Source organism: Lycium barbarum, chromosome 5 (genome assembly GCF_019175385.1).
Source record: "Lycium barbarum isolate Lr01 chromosome 5, ASM1917538v2, whole genome shotgun sequence".
NCBI lineage: Eukaryota > Viridiplantae > Streptophyta > Magnoliopsida > Solanales > Solanaceae > Lycium > Lycium barbarum.
The window spans coordinates 41919748-41939094 of record NC_083341.1 but is presented as its reverse complement, the minus strand read 5'-3'; the positions used below and the strand labels follow the sequence as shown (position 1 = coordinate 41939094).

General features: G+C 41.7%; 1 protein-coding gene across 2 annotated transcripts; it reads right to left on the bottom strand.

Annotated features, from left to right (window-relative positions):
* Positions 1-914: 914 nt before the first annotated feature.
* LOC132640821 (probable UDP-3-O-acyl-N-acetylglucosamine deacetylase 1, mitochondrial) lies at positions 915-17356 on the bottom strand. Of its 2 annotated transcripts, none has more exons than XR_009582404.1 (7): positions 17198-17356; positions 16797-17111; positions 4089-4295; positions 3425-3526; positions 2740-2800; positions 2298-2442; positions 915-1264 (listed from the first exon to the last, which is right to left on the bottom strand). XR_009582404.1 is itself a non-coding variant. In XM_060357602.1 (7 exons), the coding sequence occupies exons 1-7, from the start codon at positions 17258-17260 to the stop codon at positions 1211-1213; spliced, it is 951 nt and encodes a 316-aa protein (XP_060213585.1). In that variant the 5' UTR covers positions 17261-17356; the 3' UTR covers positions 915-1210. The 2 variants fall into 2 exon arrangements, 1 of the variants encoding a protein (XP_060213585.1); XM_060357602.1 differs by having other exon boundaries at positions 2736-2800.
* Positions 17357-19347: the final 1991 nt, after the last annotated feature.

The following is a 19347-nucleotide window of genomic DNA, read 5'->3' as shown; positions in this document are numbered from 1 at the left end:
TTTCTAGTTATCTTTAATTCCGCGTTTTTGTGATTGATTTGGTGTTTCACCCAAATTGATTCGTTATCAGAATGATTCACACCGTTCATCAATTCTTTCTTCGATTTACTTAGTTGAATAATTTTTATTGTGTAATCGTCATATATGAGTGACTAAGGTTCTTATTATTCTAGGGTTACGGGATTATTCATAATTGTTGTTAGTTGAAACTTGATGTTAACATACGTTATCATTGATTCATATTGATGTAAATAGTTTGCTTACGCAATCCCACGCTTAATTTTTTGATTGCTTGATCACCAATTGAATACTATCTACGAATTTAGACTGTAAGTCCTCATAAAGAAGTCTATTTTGCATTATAGGATAAGGTAGAGCTTGTTCGGTTCATCTAGGAATTCACCCAGCGCTGATTAGCGGCACTCACCAACTTACTAGCAAGTGACATGCTAATTGGAAACCTTTCCTTTGTTCGTCTCGCTTAGTCCATTACATACAAGAATTATAAATGCATCCCAAGTATTAGAACGTTTAAGCGTCCATAACGTTCAGTAATTTGGATAGGTGTTATTCTAAGGTTACTCCTGTATGACGTAATATCAACCTTGGGATTAGTAAACTAGATTTTCAATGGACTAACTCAAGTGGATAAACTCCCCCGTAACTCTAGGATATCTTTCTTCTCTGAATTCTTAATCAGATACTTCTCTTGTTCACTTTCTGTTTTCAACCTACAAACCATTGCTTTCTTGCAGTTTAATCTAGTTATATAGTTACGATAAAATCCTCGTTGGGAAGGATTGCCGACTACGTACGCTTGCGTGTTAGTTGGAACCGACCACTGAGCTAAATAAACGAGGGGAAACAGCTTATTTCTTACATTTAGTATGATTTCTGTAGGTAAACAAATGACCTTAATGATTGAAAAGTTTAGGTAAAACGAACAGGTGTAACTCCTTTGGCCAAAGATTTGATCACAATACTTTTTGAGTCTTACCAATTACCATCCAAGTGATAATGTTGTCAAAAGTTGGGTCAAGTAACTCATGGCTCCTACTTTTTAACACTTAGCTTACGCATTGACAACGTTTAGCAAATAGTCAATCACATTCTTGAAGACCTTTGGACCAGAAGGGACTCGTAAAGAGTAAAGGCTTCTACCAACAACAGCTAGAGCACCAAGCCTAGTAAATTTCCATCAATACCAGGCTCAGTTGATTCTTGATAAGCAGCGAGCAAAATCCGCATGCAGTGCATGTCCGCCCTGTGTATATGAGATGTTACTTAAGCAGCTGAATTTTATCAATTAAAAAATTATTAGCAAATTATCATCAATCCAATGTTGGATTTCTCAGCAATCACAGAGATATTTCATCATTACAGCCTTGTTAAATACAATGCATTGCACATATATTAGCAATGAATCACAAGCAAGCAGTAGCCACTACAGTCTCACCCATGATTTCGTGTATATCATGCTGCGTTAGACATTCAACAATTACACATATCATGTATTATTATTATTTTTGACAAGACGTATTGTTTTCTCCAGAAATACAGTTACCAAATAATGTCCATGTCTCAGCCACAATATGTCAGGGGCATAATGGCTTGATTACTGCCCTCTATCAATAATAAACTTTCGCGCTTCCAGTACCAGTCAACTTCTTTTGTGCAAATACGTATAATAAAACTCATCAATGACTTCATGAACACATGCACAGAGACATTTTCAACCTTCTCACTTAATTCAAATGGAGTAGCAATTATTCAGAAAAACAAAAAAAAAAATGGAAAAGCTGAGTGCGAAATTGAAGCTCTAACAAAAGCACAGGGGACAGCTTCTCCATGTGGATGCTCACAGTATCCTATAGCTTTGAAGGAAACTGTCTTACTATGACTATGACCAGAAGCTAACCAAGTTAATGATGCCTCAACAATGAGGCTCGAGACCAGACACGGCACACTGTTAAAATAAGATACGGGAAAAGTTTCTTTAAGTAGAATTTAATTCAATTCACTTTACACCTTTTCCTCACAGAAGCAGAACTAAGAACCTTTGCTAAAGCAGGCAGCATACTGTGTAATAAGTAAGGAATTACATTAGAAAGTTCCCCATGCCAATAAAGCAAGTTCAGCCACGTTTGAAAGCACCATATAAAGCAGATTTGAGAACAAGTCTTAAACAAGAGGTCAAGCAGATGCTAAGAAAAGGTCACACTGTGCAAGACAATCCTTTCCATGGTCCATTACCATTAACCAGAAAAACTACATAATTGAAAGGCAAAGAAACAAACCTTATAAACAATAATATGTGCCACTGGAAGCCCTTGGTTACCACCGTGCGCCAAAAGAGAGAGATCACCTATAAGATCTAAAACCTTGTGCCTGCAAGGTTCATCACTAAAACGCAGCGGTGGATTCAGCCAGCCTCTACTTTCACTGTAGAAGAGGTGATATCATACGTGAGGTTAAAGTCAACAAAATACAACTTGTAGAAAACATAATGGGCTCAGATTGTCAGTGGTGATGAATTTTCATATGGATGTAGCAGCCTAGCATGCATGTTATATCTGATTAAAGCTACAACGAGATATACCACACATCATTAGGTAATACTACTTATTCCCAATTAAATATTTCTTAAGCTTTCGAAAAGTTGGATAAAGCATAGGTGTTACCTAATTACATTTTCCAGCATTCTTCCAAATAAAATTAAAAAAGAAGTCTCTAACCTACAAACAATGGCGTTTTCTGCCGAACCCCCCTTGATAACTCCTGATTTGCATAGTTGTTCAACCTGGATATTAATTCAGCATAAATACCATAAAAATGTCATAAACATAACAACATTAATGACGAGTCATCAGCTATGTTGGACTCCTTAACTACTGATGAAGGAGGACTTGGACCTCCATCTTATATTGTCTAGGCTCCAAATGTCCAGACCTGGGTGTGCCGGGGGTGTTTGAGTCCCACATTGGTAGTGATAGGGGTTACTTGATCTCTTTATATAGTCTTGGGCCATCTCACATCTTGAGCTAGCTTTTGAGATTCAGTTAAGCTCAAGGTCTATTTCTTTAACAAAAGAAATAAATGCGAAAGAAGAAAGCAGGAATTGAGCTAAGTCAATTCATAATGATTTTGCATCAAGAAGCAAAACTCAAGGATGTCAAGTTTTTTTTTTTACAGATTTTAGTTATTATTGAAGGTCACATTTAAGCCCCTCACATTCCAGATTAGCCACTTCGTTGAGAAATAGTTGGGTTTCCCCCATCAGTGAGTCTGCCAAGTCCAGTTGTACCCAAATTTGTCCTAGAAAGTGTTTTTGTTGCCAAAGCTAGATCGTAATCTCATAGTCAAGTTCAGATACAGAAAAAAGAGGGCTAAAAATAACATGTTGAATCAGAAGATAGGAAGTTACCTGCTCATAAATGCAAAAGGTTCTTGCAGAAGCTAGTTCTTTGGAGAAGAAATCTTTATCCAGACAGGTTGAAGAGAACCATTGACAGCCAATTTCAGGTGCCTGCAGGCAGTAAAGCCAAATGAATCCATTTAAAAGACTTTTTTATCAAAAATAATTTGCCTAATCTTGGTAACTCAATGTGTCATAGTTCTTAGCCGAAAGAAAGGCTCATTATCTCCTTTCAGATTTTGATTATTGAAAGAAAATACTCCACCCATGGTCTTGAGCTAATTAATAGGGGTATGGTCTGCGTACACTTTACCCTCCCTAGACCCCACATTGTGGGATTTCACTGGGTATGTTGTTGTTGTTGTTGTTGAGTCTTGACCATGAAGCTGTTGCTACACAATCAATTGCTGCTCATCAGACAGACAAGTTTAGCACAGGTACCAAAGCCAAGAGTTCAAATTCAATTAAAGGATATTAGCAAAGAAACCCCTGCACTATGTCAGGCAATCACTGCAATCAGTTAAAAGCATGAAGATCTCCATACCATGTCTATTGATGTGCACAAAAAACAATGTCGTTTACTTTTTTATCATCAGTTACACTCAACTTTTCTTCCTTATTTCATCTAACTGAGAAGAAGAATAGCACAGCAGACAAACTCACAGAAATTTACCTGTGGAAAGTCAATGCCATAGGTGATCTTGACCGTTGAATAAGGGAATGCAGCTATAAAAGAATCATTTTTCCATACAGTAACAGGTTCTCTAAGAACAGGAGCTAATTTCTCACAGCTTTTACCATTACGATCTAATGCTACCTTCAGCCCAGCTTCTTCAACTGCTTCCACCCATTCTCTTGCTGATCCATCCAGAATAGGAACCTGTATCAGTTTGTTTAGTTCAACAATTAGTAATTCTGCTATCGAATATTATTTTTGATACTGCCCTTCATCTAATCAAATAAAGATATTTGAACAGCATAATTACCATAATTAATTGCTAAGATTACCACAAAAATAAAAAAAAATGAATAAGCTAAAAGCAAAATCATAGGCCCTGAGAAATCTGGCTAACCTATAGTTTTTTTTTTTTTCCAATAAAGGTAAATCTGACCTATAAATACTCTGTCTATTCCAAATTTTCTACCCAGGCTGACTTCGGTGGTCAAGTTAAGGAAATTTGACCATCAAATTATAGTTAAATGTATTTTTATTTTTTTTGAAACTGGTAACTTTTTGATAGTTAATGTATTTAGACTAATACAACCAGAACTTAATCTTCTTATAAGTATATCAATAATCTCGTTAAAATAGAAGAAGCACCAAGAAGGTGCAGACTATGGTACAGTAAGGAAGACCAAAAAAAGGCATCGATGTTGTACACATCTTTCACTTTGCACACAAAATTTAATAAATGAAGAGATTGTATTTTTAGGGTTATGAAGCTACTCGTATGGAAGAACCTGTTGGTTCCTCTCCTTTCACATGAGCCACAAATGCACGCCGCGATTGTGTTCCCAATCTTTGTAACCTCGATTGTGCATGAACATACCCCTTTTCTAAATATTTACGTGAGTCATGTTTAATCATCTCCCAAGGCCAATACTGTAGGGGCTCACATATGTTTGTGATATATCATTGCTTGCACCACCATCTCATTAATCAGGTCCTCATAGTAACACTTACCGCTTTCATACTAAAAAAGGAATAGTCTCCTAATCCTGACAATTTCTTCTAAAGTATAGTTCCCTGCCTTGTCTTTTTATGGAAGCCTCAATTTTGCCAGCCAAGTTAAACAAATCTGGAGATTCCACTTGCATTAATAACCTAATAATACTTGGTCCTTTCCAAAGTTATGGTCCTGTTTAGACTTGACACAGTTATTTAGGAATGCAGAGCCATTATGTATTTGATGTGAGTAAGGGGAACCAAAATGGGGTGATAAATTAGTGTATTGAGTGGTGTATACGGTAAAAACGGTGTAAAGTGCCACGAGAGGCGACAGGTGCGGCCTTGGATTGAGTTCGGTAAAATATGAACGCCGACAGATGCGGCGTTGGATTGAGTTCGGTGGTTCGGATGAATTAATGTCCGAGGAGTCGTTTGCCCACAAAACCGAAGAGACACTAGCAGCCGAAGTGACACCAGAGACCGAAGAGACGCCAGTCAACACATGCGAGAAATCCGTTACGGGCTAGATTTCTCGCAGCCCGTTACACCGTCTGTTACGCAGACTGCTATGAAGGCACCGCCATTAGTATTAGGGTTTTATTAGGCTTTTAGGGTTAAGGAGAGGCCCATTCTTGTACTATAAAAGGGGGTAAACCCCTCTCATTGTGTCTCTCTGATTTTGGACATTGACAACACTTACTCTGTAACATCTCTCCTAAAAGCTCAAGCTCTCTTTTAATTTGGCCCGGGTTCACAGTTCTATACTCCGGACCGGACCACTTTTCCAGTGAAGTTATACACGATACAGGCTATTATTCTCTTTATTTGCTATATTCAATTGATTGTTATTTCTTGTTTCATTATGTTGACAACTAATCAAACCACATATCCTTTAACCTGCATATAAATTTAATTGTTACCTTTTTAGGAGAAAACAGTTTGGCGCCCACCGTGGGGCTAAGGATAATAGTGGTGATTTGTTTACAACCCTACTTTCACTTGTTCTCTTGAAGTTTGTGATTTCAAGTTAACCTCAAAATGTCAAACAACAGCCAATCAATTCACTTGAACAATAACGGTGAACCAGGTCACCAAGGCGAAAACAACAACGGGGTGCCGGTCAACGAGTTGCCCCAAGATCCAAATGGTGTTCCCCCCGCTGATCCAAATGCTGTCAATTCGAATGACGTTGTCGACCTGAATGTCGACGGCAATCAGCCCGTTGATCCGTTCAACAGCAATAACCCCGTGATTTCACCACGGGCATCTGTACGAAAGACACCGGGCGATACGGGAGAAGAAATTAACTTACGTTTAATTTTTGATATGTTGTAGGAACAACGGGCGGCTATAGCTCAACTCCAAAAGAAGAACAGCGGCGCAGGTGCAAAGGAACCAAGCTAAGTCGGCGAACCGGTCCGTAGGGAAGATCAGGTCGCTGACAGCGGTAATGAATCGAGCTCCAATGGGTCGTCCGAGGTCCTGAAAATGCTTGAAGCATTGGCCAAACGGATCGACACCAATGAGAAAAGGTGGAAACTTACAATTCTCGAGTGGACCAGATCCCCGGGGCCCCGCCGATCTTAAGAGGGCTAGATTCCAAACGGTACCGTCAAAGGTGTTACCCTCCGAGCGCGGCCCCAAAGTTGATCCCGAAGAGGTTTAAGATGCCGGACATTCCTAAATACGATGGAACGATGGACCCACAGGAACACGTGACTTCCTATACATGTGCCATAAAAGGCAACGATCTCGAAGAGAATGAAATTGAGTCTGTGCTGCTAAAGAAGTTCAGCGAGACATTGTCCAAAGGGGCAATGACATGGTACTCTATGCTCCCTGAACATTCTGTTAACTCTTTTGAAATGCTTGCAGATACTTTTACAAAGGCTCATGCTGGAGCTCGGAAGGTCCAAGCAAGGAAGGCTGATATATTCAAAATCGCCCAAAAGGACAACGAATTACTACGAGAGTTCGTGTCGAGATTCCAAAAGGAACGGATGTTTTTGCCCCCAGTTTCGGAGGAATGGGCAGCACAATCTTTCACCAAGGGACTAAACCCTCGGAGCTCCGCCGCCTCATTCAAACTGAAGGAGAACTTGTTAGAATACGAGGCGGTGACATGGGCCGATGTCCACAACAGATACGAGTCCAAAATTCGAGTGGAGGATGATCAACTTGAACTTCCACTAGGGTCGGCAACCCGAAGCAAAAATGCAGATAAACCAAAAAGGGTGGTCAAAACAGAGTCGAAGTCCTCAAAGGACAGGTACCAGCCATACGGTCAGTCGGAAAGGTCCAACTTTAGGATAGACAGGGGAAGAAGCGGTCACAATCATCACTTGGTCAGGAATGATAGACGGTGATCACAGTTCGGGTAACCAAGGTTTGCAATTTAGGAATGATACCGGTGGATCGTCTAACAGTGGTAAGAGCCCGAAGCTGTCGGAGTACAATTTAAATGTTGATGCTGCGGGTCTCGTTTCAGCTATTGGCCATATTAAGGACACGAGATGGCCAAGGCCGCTTCGATCAGATCCTGCTCAAAGAGATCCGAATGTGATATGCGAGTATCACGATACTCATGGTCATCGGACTGAGGACTGTCGGCAATGAAGGGATGAAGTAGCCCGACTATTGAAGAACGGGCACTTGTGGGAATTCTTAAGTGACCGGGGAAAAGGAAATTACAAAAGCAGGGAAGCAAATAAGCAGGTTGAACTAGTGGAACCTCAACACATGATCAATATGATTATCGGCGGGGCAGAAATTCTCCGAGGTCCGATGATGAAGAGGACAAACTCGATCACTCGGGAAAAAAGAACCAGGGATTACGTACCGGAGGGGTCCATTTCCTTCAGTGATAAAGACGCGGAGGCATCATTCAACCCCACAATGATGCGTTGGTAATTTCTATCCTCATTAATAAATCTCAAGTTAAGCGTATTTTGATTGATCCAGGTAGTTCGGCCAATATTATCCGTTGGAAAGTGGTAGAGCAGCTGGGGTTGTTGGACCAAATTGTGCCGCCAGCTCGGGTTCTCAACGGATTCAACATGGCATGTGAAACTATGAAGGGGGAAATCGTTCTGCCGGTGAATACCGCCGGGACGGTTCAGCAAACGAAGTTCTCCGTCATTGAAGGAGAGATGAGATACAATGCATTGTTTGGAAGACCATAGGTGCACGACATGAGGGAAGCACCCTCGACGCTGCACCAAATGCTGAAGTTTCCAATCCCGAAGGGGGTAAAAACGGTTCACGGGGAGCAGCTGGCGGGAAAGGAGATGTTTGCAGTTGCAGAAGCAGCTCCAATGCCGAAGGCACTTCCATTAAAGGTCGTACAAGAGCCAGTCAAAGGCAGAGATGCTAAATAGCAATCACATGATTCAGGCCCAATCAGCTTGAAGATAGAGGAAGAAACGAAGAACTTTGAGGAAGATGACTTCGGTGTCCCCAGGTCGTTCGTGCTGCCGGATGTGCGGACGCAACCAAATCGACTGTGGAGGAATTAGAACAAATCATCTTGTTCGTACATCTACTAGATAGAAAGGTATTCCTGGGCCCGAGGCTCTCAGGCATAAATTAATTGAATTTCTTCAAGCTAACGCCGATTTTTTTGCATGGTCCCATTTAGACATGACAGGTATTCCACCAGAGGTGACGACTCACAAGCTTAGTCTTGATCAAAATTTCACCCCGGTGAAGCAAAAAAGGAGACCAATGGCCAAAGTCAAGCATAAGTTCGTCAAAGAGGAGGTAACAAAGCTTTTAAAAATAGGTTCGATCCGGGAAGTCAGATACCCGGAGTGGTTAGCTAACGTAGTAGTTGTGCCTAAGAAAGGCAATAAATTCATAATGTGTGTAGATTATAAAGATTTAAATAAAGCACGCCTAAAGGATTCGTTTCCTTTGCCCCACATTGATCGAATGATTGATGCGACGGCAGGGCATGAAATGCTAAGTTTTCTTGACCTTACTCAGGATACAACCAGATTCGGATGGATCCTGTGGACCAAGAGAGAACTTCTTTTGTAACTAGACAGGGCACATATTGCTATAATGTAATGCCATTCGGGCTAAAAAATGCTGGAACAACTTATCAACGCCTAGTTAACCGGATGTTCGAGGAAAAAATAGGGAAAACAATGGAAATTTATATTGATGATATGCTAGTTAAGTCCCTGGAAACAGAGGACCATTTAAAGCATTTGCAGGAAACCTTCGACATAATTCACAAATACAACATGAAGTTGAATCGGGAAAAGTGTGCCTTCGGAGTAGGCTCGGGCAAGTTCTTGGGCTTCATGGTGTCAAATCGAGGAATAGAGATCAACCCGGACAAAAGTAAGGTCATCGAAGATATTGAAGTGGTCAATGACGTGAAAGCGGTGCAAAGGTTAACCGGGGAGGATTGCAGCTTTGAGCAGGTTTATCTCTCGATCTTCGGACAAAAGTCATCGGTTCTTTTCACTGCTGAAAAAGAAGAATGACTTCATGTGGACACCGGAGTGTCAACGAGCATTGGAAGAGTTGAAGCAATACTTGTCGAGTCCACCTTTGCTACACACACCGAAGGCGGACAAACAACTGTTTTTGTACCTGGCAGTATCTGAGGTGGCGGTAAATGGCGTTTTGGTTCGGGAAGAAGAAGGTATGCAATTCCCAATTTATTATGTAAGCAGAACTTTGGGGGGTGCGAAAACACGATATCCTCATTTAGAAAAATTGGCTCTGGCTTTGTTAAGTGCATCTAGAAAGCTGAAACCTTATTTTCAATGTCACCCTATATGCGTAGTAACCACATACTCGTTAAAAAATGTCATGCATAAACCGGAATTATTTGGTAGGTTAGCAAAATGGGTGATAGAAATTAGTGGTTATGACATTGAATATAAGCCCAGAACTGCTATAAAGTCTCAAATTTTAGCGAATTTCGTAGCAGACTTTACACCCGCAATGGTCCCCAAGGTGGAAAAAGAATTTTTGTTAACTTCGGGAAAAACCTCGGGGGTCTGGACCTTACACACTGACGGAGCATCGAACGTGAAAGGTTTCGGACTGGGAATCGCACTTAAGTCTCCCGGAGGTGATATTATCCGGCAGTCAATAAGGACTTTAAAATTGACTAATAACGAAGCCGAGTATGAGGCTATGATTGCAGGTTTAGAGCTTGCCAAAAGCTTGGGAGCTGAAGTCATCGAAGCAAAACGTGACTCGCTTCTAGTCGTGAACCAAGTTAACGGAGTTTCCGAAGTAAAAGATGAAAGGATGCAGAGGTATTTGAAAAAAATTCAAGTGATTTTACATCAATTCAAGGAATGGACCATGCAGCACGTACCAAGAGAACATAATAATGAGGTTGATGCATTGGCCAATTTGGGTTCGTCAGTAGGAGCGGAAGAATTTAACTCTGGTACGGTCATTCAATTGATGAACTCTGCGGTTGAAAACGGCCATGCCGAGGTAAACACAAGAAGTTTGACTTGGGACTGGCACAATAAGTATATCGACTATCTTCAAAATGGAAAGCTGCCATCAGATCCCAAGGAATCTAGAGCCCTTCGGACCAAAGCGGCGAGATTTTGCTTGATCGACGGACAATTGTATCGTCGATCTTTCTACAGCCCTTTGGCTAGATGTTTGGGGCCCGGAAAAACAGATTGTCATGTGCGAAGTCCACGAGGGGACTTGTGGCAATCACTCGGGAGCAAAGTCGTTGGTCTAGAAGTTGATCAGGGCCGGTTATTACTGGAATCAGATGGAAGAAGATACAAAGAATTTCGTCCGGAAGTGCGATGAGTGCCAGCGGCACGCACCGATGATACACCAACTAGGGGAACTGATGCATCCGGTCCTGTTTCCATGGCCATTCATGAAATGGGGAATGGATATTGTCAGACCTCTGCCTTGGGCTCGTGGTAAGGTACGGTTCATTTTATTTATGATTGACTATTTTTCTAAATGCGTTGAAGCGCAGGCCTTTGAGAAAGTCAGAGAAAAGGAGGTCATTGGCTTCATTTGGGATCACATCATCTATCGGTTCGGTATTCCCACCGAGATAACGTGTGTTAACGGCCGACAGTTCATTGGCAATAAGGTTAATGATTTCCTTGAAGGTTTGAAAATTAAGAAGATTTTATCAATTCCGTATCACCCAAGTGCGAACGGGCAAGCGGAGTCAATGAATAAAACCATTATTCAAAATCTAAGGAAGCGGTTGAAGGAATCTAAGAGCAATTGGAAGGAAGTTTTGCCGGAAGTACTTTGGGCGTGTAGAACGACCTCAAAGTCGAGCACTGGGGAAACGCCGTTTTCCCTAGTTTATGGTTCGGAGGCCTTAATTTCTGTGAAAGTCGGGGAGCCGAGCTTAAGATTCCAATACGCAACGGATGAGTCGAATGACGCGGCTATGGCTGTAAAACTTGACTTAACGGATGAACTTTGCGAGACTGCTTTAGTCCGTTTTACAACGGATGGGAAGATATTACAATCGACGAACGAATCTTCGGCACTTCCAAGTTGGGGACTTAGTTCTACGGAAAGTTACCCTTCACACCAAAAATCCTAATGATGGGAAGTTGGGTCGAAATTGGGAAGGGTCGTACAGGGTAACCGGAATAACTAGTAAAGGCTCGTACCAACTTGAATCTGAAGATGGCCAACAGTCGCAAACAAATTGGAACGTTGCACACTTGAAAAGATATTATTGCTAAGGTACAGACCGGAACAAAATTCAAAGAGGCTAGAATTAGGTCTGAAAACATGTGTTGCACTCTTTTTCCCTTAGCCCGGTTTTATCCCGAGGTGGGTTTTCTGACAAGGTTTTTAATGAGGCAACAATGTACAACGTGTTACTTTTCATATCAAAGGCCAGCTAAGTGTTGGGGACTGCCCATCGTCGACTTTTATAGTTTTCGACTTCTCATACTTCGAACACAAACACTAGGGGACTGCCATACCCTCGACAAGTTCGAGGTCGCTCAAAGAAGCCAGATATTTTTTGCACCTTCTGCACTAGGATTTGTTGTAAGGGCCAAACAATCGAATGAATCGTGCACGGCTAGTTTACTTGCTACGACAAGGACAGAAAAAATCAAATGAATCTTCCCAGTTATTTGTACGAGACAAATGTTTGAAATGAGAAGAACACTTTGCTTAAAATTTGTGCCAACTGTACTCTTGCGTGAATATTCATATAACATTCCCGAGCAATTAACCTTTGAAGCCTACGGGCTACCCTTGACTGGGGACTGTTGTCACAAAATAGACGAAACAAAACGAAGGCACTAAAGTCATAGTGAACTAAGCCTAATTTGGAAAGACTTCGAATAATCTAAAAAGGTTAGAAGCAATTAAAACTTATATGCCCGAAGTGGTTTGGAGATGTCCGAATTCACAAGCATAAAAGAAAGGCCCTTACATAAATAAAAGCCTTCAAAAGACAATCACCGGCAGAAAAGACACGGTGTAAAACGAGCCTAAAACTTTTAAATTAAGTTGGTTTAAAATTTCGTTAAGACGAAAACTGTTAAGATTTACTCAAGGTCAGGCCTAGTTCGTACTCAGACAAGGTAACGACATTAATGTTATCCAATTCAAAAGTCATCTAAATTAAATCTTATTCGGTTAAGTATTGAAAGCAGAAGAATGCTCAAAAAGCAAACACCGACGGAATAAAGTCGAACCAAAGTTTTCATTTTATATATAAACAGAAGGCCGAAGGCTGACCTCGAGAAACTTACAAAGAAATCAAAAGAAAATACAAAGGCTTTCTAAGCCTATCTAATCCTCCGAAGAGTAATCCGAGCCATCAGAGTCGGAGCCTTCAGGATCATCCTCCGAGCTATCCTCGAGGAGTATTTTCTGAGCTTTACTCTTTACTACTCTCGCCTCTTCGATTTTGGCAGCAATGTTCTCAATGCCACCACGAGCTTCTTCCAAAGTAGCCCTCCGAGATTTCCATCTCTCATGCACAACCTTTAACACGGATCGAGCTCTGGCCGCTTCAACATCATCACGGGTATGGTTCCTTTCGACCAAGGCTCGCTGCAGTTCGGCCGTCAGCTCGGTATTCCTTTGACTCAGGGTGTCAAGGGCTTGGGCAAAAGTTTCGAGCTCACCCCTGAGTTCTTCGATGGTTTTGGCCCGGCTTTCAGCCTTTTCCTGGGCAACCCTCAAGACTTCTTTCTCGGAGGCCCTCTCAGCCTCAATCTGGGTAAACCTCTCCCCCGTGCTGGCAGCCTCAGCCTTGAGGGAGTCCAGTTTTTGCCTCAGTTGGGGCAATGGAGGTCTGCTGCTCCTCGAACTGCCTGGTAAAAGCGGAGGCCTCCTGGTTGAGCTGCCTATTGTCTACCTCGAGGACCTTATTTTTCTCGATCATGTCCTCGAGATCGTTCTTTGCTCGGAGGCTTTCTTCTTTAGCTTCAACAAGCTCGGCTCTGAGGGCCGAAAGTTCACCAACCTGACGCAGCTGGTCTTCTTTTTGCTGCCCGAGAAGTTTGAACTTCTTGGTTTCTAGACCTTTGGCATCTAATTGGCCCCGCAGATCGTCCATCTCCCGCATGGCTCGAACGAAACCTTCGTCTCGAGCACGATAGACTGCAAAAGAGAGCAAAGTTAAAAATCAGCAAGTAATGAGAGTTACTCGAAACAAATAAAACTTTTTGGAACGATGGAATGTTTATCCGGCTGGCAGCATGCATGCTCTCGTTAAAAAGACATTGCCAGGAGACTTGCCCCATCTTCTCCCTATCGAATGCCGACACAAGGGGGCGGAGATAACTGGCTACTCCGACAGGTCAGGATAAGAAGCCGGTGTCCTCGAGAACGGTAATGGTGACCGACCTCGTTCTTTTTGGGTCGACGCTCGAAGCCGGGAAGGTGTCCACGAGCTTCGACCGCGAGCTAGATTCGGATATCTTGGGGGACCAGGAAGACTCTCTCGATCTTTGCGGAATAGCGAGATGGCCAAACCCGGAGGCATCCGCCATCACAGCGGACGTGGTAGCAACCCCATCATCGAGGAACATATGGTCAAAACCTTCCTGCCCAAAGGTATGGGCAGGAGGTGAAGAGGGAGTTGATTCGGCCTGCCTGGCCCTCTTGGCCGCCGGCTCAACTTTCGGAGACGTGTCATCCTTAACTACGACAGTCTCCACCTCGGGCACGACGACCTTCAACGGGGCCGGTGATTGAACAGCATCGACGATGGGGACTAAAAGGTTTTCAGCTGCACCATCGGCAACAGGATTGGTCGAACCGGCGATAACATTTTCATCCGGAACATCTATCGGAGCAGGTTCCGCCTCGGCGGCAGCAGTTGTGGCGGAGTCAGTGCTGACTCTCGCTATCAGAATAGCATCGTCCGGGGAGTCCCTCAAACCCCTAACTCCTGAAGCGCCGCCAACACCCTTGATGCGGGCATTGGCATATAATGACCTCCACCCATCGTGGAAATTTTCTATTACCTCTGGGATCCATGCAACAGCTGACATAAAAGAAAGATTAGATGAACAGTTAAAAGCACACAGAGAAAGTAAAGTTCTATGATGCCTACGTTTATTGTTCCACCGTTCGGGGAATGGCATGGATCCTTCTAGAATTATCTTCGCAGTTTTGACCCTGACAAAACGTTCCACCCAACCTCGGTCTCTGTTCTCATCGACGCTAGAGAGGATAGGGTGTCCCTCGTTTGGAAAGCTTTACAACTCCACCACGGAAGACACACGAGCAATACAGCCGGATCAAATGGTGCAAAGTGAATTTCGCATTGATGTTCTTCGCCAAAAAGCGAAGGCAAGTTACGATCCTCCAAACATTCTGGCCAATTTGTGCGAGGCACAAATTATACGTTCGGCACATATCAATAATGACCTGATCGATCGGGGGGTCAAGTTTGAACGTGAAGGGATAAGTGTAAACATTTGAGTATCCCTCCACGAAGGTGGTGATGTTATCCTCCCGACCCGGAACAACGATCTCTGAAAGACGGTTTGTCCAACCGCATTCAGTTCGGACTCGCGGGAGGTCCGTCGCCTTGATCAAAGAAGGATATCGTCGGACATCAAAGCCCCTGTCGGCCTTTTTCACGGCTATCTCGACAGCGAACTCGGTGTCGAAGTGGAGTTGTGCAGGCAGAATATCTTGTGGCTGAGGTTCGAAGAGATTTACTCGAGCGCTAACCTCGGGGCTAGCAACGACGTCAGCCGCGGGAGGTGGAGAAGCAGCCGGTGAAGCGTTTCTAGAAGAAGACCGGGAGTTCATTGCCATTTTTGAAGATTTGAAGGTTTCTGATGAAGATTCGAAGATTGGTATGAAGATATGCAGGAAAATATGAGCATTTGAAGGTTTCTGATGAAGATTTGAAGGTTTCTAATGAAGATTTGAAGATCTATATGAAGATTTGAAGGTTTCAGATGAATGTTTGAAGGTTTTTATGAAGATTCCCAGGGAAAGATGAAGATTTAAAGGTTACAGATGAAGGTTTGAAAGAAGGCAAGAACAAGGTTCGAGGAGTACGTAATCGAGTAGTAAAAAGTAAAAAGTGAAAAGTGAAGGGAATCGGACTTTTATGGGGGAGAGTAATTATGGCGAAACGTTTCGATTCGAGAACCGAAGGGACATCCAATCAGGAAGATACCCATGTCCGAAGTCAGACAGACGTGATGTGAAAGGACGTTTGTTTTCTCGCCTATTTTGAAACTTACAAAAGAAGATACCGAGGTTATCATTCCACTTCCCATCACTCCGATAAACTTTGATCCGGGAAGTGTGGGACTATCTGTATATGGTAAAAGCTAGTGTAAAGTGCCACGAGGTCGAAGTAAAATATGAACGCCGACAGATGTGGCGTTGGATTGAGTTCGGTGGTTCGGATGAATTAATGTCCGAGGAGTCGTTTGCCCACTAAACCGAAGAGACACCAGCAGCCGAAGTGACACCAGAGACCGAAGAGACGCCAGTCAACACATGCGAGAAATCCGTTACGGGCCGGATTTCTCGCTGCCTGTTACATCGTCCGTTACGCGGACAGCTATGAAGGCGCCGTCGTTAGTATTAGGGTTTTACCAGGCTTTTAGGGTTAAGGAGAGGCCCATTCTTATACTATAAAAGGGGGTGGAACCCTCTCATTTTGTCTCTCTAATTTTGGACACTGACTACACTTACTCTATAACATCTCTCCTAAAAGCTCAAGCTCTCTTTTAATTTGGCCCGGGTTCACAGTTCTATACTTCGGACCGGACCAATTTTCTAGTGAAGTTATACACAATACAGGCTATTAAAAAAAAGGGCAGCCCGGTGCACTAAGCTCCCGCTATGCGCGGGGTCCGGGGAAGGGCCGGACCACAAGGGTCTATTGTACGCAGCCTTACCTTGCATTTCTGCAAGAGGCTGTTTCCACAGCATGAACCCGTGACCTCCTGGTCACATGGCAGCAACTTCATCAGTTACGCCAAGGCTCCCCTTCTGCATTCCTCGTGGATGTCGGCGTCGCATGAGCCCAACCGGCCCTGAAGGGCGCGGACGGGCCTAAAGCGAGCATGACCGTCATGATACAGGCAATTATTCTCTTTATTTTTTATATTCAATTGATTGTTATTTCTTGTTTCATTACATTGAGGACTAATCAAACCACGTACCCTTTAAACCGCGTATAAATTTAATTGTTACCTTTTTAGGGGAAAACAAGTGAGAATGAGAGTAGAGTACCTCAAAGGAGGATGGATGGTGAGGATGGGAGGTTTGGATTTGGAGACGGCAATTATCGACGCCGGTGGCTTCCAAAGCGGAAAGCAAGTGCTCAACGGTACTAATAGAGTGTCCATCTTTACACAGCCTGGTGCACAGTCGAGACTCCTCCTCCGCGTAATCAATAGATGCCCGAATCACATTGCTACCGAATTCGAAGTACCTACCCTCCCCTCCTACCTCCGGTAATATTCTGACAGTACAAATCTTGCCCGAGTGGAGACCGATTCCGCTGACTTCTACACACTTGGCTACTGTTTGCTGGAGCTTACCACTCTGAAACAAATGAATTTATTTGTCAGTTTTGTGTTTACGTAATTAGATAAATAGTACTGTAGTATATAGAGAGAGAAAGAGAGTACGGAAATCCATGAGATGAGGCTTGAGGAGTTGCGAGGTGTGTTCAAGGCTCGACTCAAAGTCATCAGTTAGAGACAAAAGACGCGACAATTAGGTCCAAGAGCAGGAATTAAGAGGTTTCGGGTGTCAAATTAGAAATTAAAAACCGGGGAAAAGTTTTAAAAAGTTAGAAAGGATCAAACTAAACCTTCTTCTCCCTTTTTTTTCTTTTTTTTTTTTGGTTACCAAACTAGGAATTTGACTCCGCAAAGTTATAAATCTCATTAAACTTATGAAATAATACTAGTCTTAGTGTATGCGTTTTGCGCGTGAACAAAGCGTGTATCTCATTTGACAACAACTACGGAAAAATTGAGTTTAGCTTAAAACTTCGTCGTAAAACTTCTAAAATTGCTAGCATTTAAATTTTTTTTGATAATTCGTTGTCGCTAAGTATTACTGTTTAATTTTCTGTCGATTATTCATGTTTACTTAATAGTGAAATAACTTAACATATAAAATAATATTGAGAGTTTTCATTTGTCAGAATAAATGTAACAAGAAAATGACAATTCATTAAGGATATATTTTATTTTCTATAATTTCATCCTTATTTATTACTTTATAAATGCATTTTACCAATTTAGCTTTGTTTGATTATTTACATGTGAAATAAATTAGCTTTAACGACTTTTTCTACTACTCCTTCAATTTTCTCCTACCGAAATCCTTATTCCTCTTGCAATTTTACTTCAAAATATTAGTATATTATATTGAGAATATGATATTAGGACTGCCTTGATTTTCTAACATAAATTTCTTTTCTCGGTGGAATAGAATTCTTGGTGCAAAAGATCTTCCATATTTGACTAAATTATAGTATTTCTCTTTACTATTTTGTTTTTACGTATAAATAAATGACAATTGTGTTATATTACTTAGATTTTTGCAATAATTTGTACTCGTAAAGTTATATTGTTAAGAATGTTTAGTTCGTAACTTAAACATATTCTAATAAAAGAAAAGAAAAGAAAACAATTATTATTTTTAGGTACATAATTCTAATAAGGAAAGGTTAATTAATGAAATTTAACGGATCTCAAGTTCTAAATATTAGTGAAATTATTAAATGTCTATTTTGTCTATAGTCTTTTAATCAAGGGCAAAATGTTCAATCAACATTTCTAAGGCTTTTGACGCTTTCAATTTGGTGGATCTCCAATTTATATATGGACGCTAAGGCTAACAACACTCCCATCTGGCTTAAATTTCTTTTTAAATATTCACTTACAACCGATAGGTTTGCACCCCTTTGGCAATTCAGTCAGAATCCATGTCTTATTGTACATGCTTTGCACATGTCGCTCGTATTAGTAAGAACAAGCTTTTAAGAATAACATAAATACTATTCCAACGATGTGTTTGTGTTCTACTATAAAAAATTTAAAAACATTGCAAGTTCTAAAAATGATAATTATTTCTAACGAATTAATTGGTTAAATTTCTATATATATATATATATATATATATATATATATATATATATATATATATATATATATATATATATAAGTGTTGCACCTCGTAGTTGGTACGTTAAGATTCGTTAGGTGTTAGTTGTGTAATTGTGGATACTGGAGTATCTTCTAGGATATATGAGATTATATGCACCTACCTTATGACTATGAGGGTTTAAGTTCATATAATGAGCTAGGGAAGGATTGGAGGGCAGGCGAAGTAAGGAAATTAAGTTGTTGGAACTTTAGAGAAAAAATGGGGGACAATTTTGGTCCAACTTGGAGAAAGAATATCTTTTAGTATATGAGTAGCTTTAAAGTAAAGCAAAAGCCTAAATTAAAGTTCATGAAGTCTAGTTTCCAACGCAACAAACCGCGCATCAATTCAACATCGGAATCAAACGTTATGAGCATTTTAAGATGGGTTGTCAGAGCAGGGAATTAACCCTGCACAAACGCGCCAGAAGGTGGCGCGAACGCGCCGAGGAGAACCCAGCAACTCAGCGCGAACCCGCCATGAGGCAGCGCGATCGCGCTGAGCAATTTTTGAGTCGGTCCAGGCAGATTCTGGAACATTATAAAAGGGGGCTTATCCCCCTCTTTCTTCATCCAAACACACCAAAAACCCCTCTAAACTTTTGGAAATTTCCCCCAAC

Coding starts and splice junctions, on each gene's coding strand:
- LOC132640821 (XM_060357602.1), bottom strand. CDS start 17,260: ATGACTTTGAGTCGAGCCTTGAACACACCTCGCAACTCCTCAAGCCTC. Junction 4,296..16,796: donor ACCATCCATCCTCCTTTGAG/GTACTCTACTCT, acceptor AAACTGATACAG/GTTCCTATTCTGGATGGATC. Junction 2,443..2,735: donor GAAAACGCCATTGTTTGTAG/GTTAGAGACTTC, acceptor CCTCTTCTACAG/TGAAAGTAGAGGCTGGCTGA.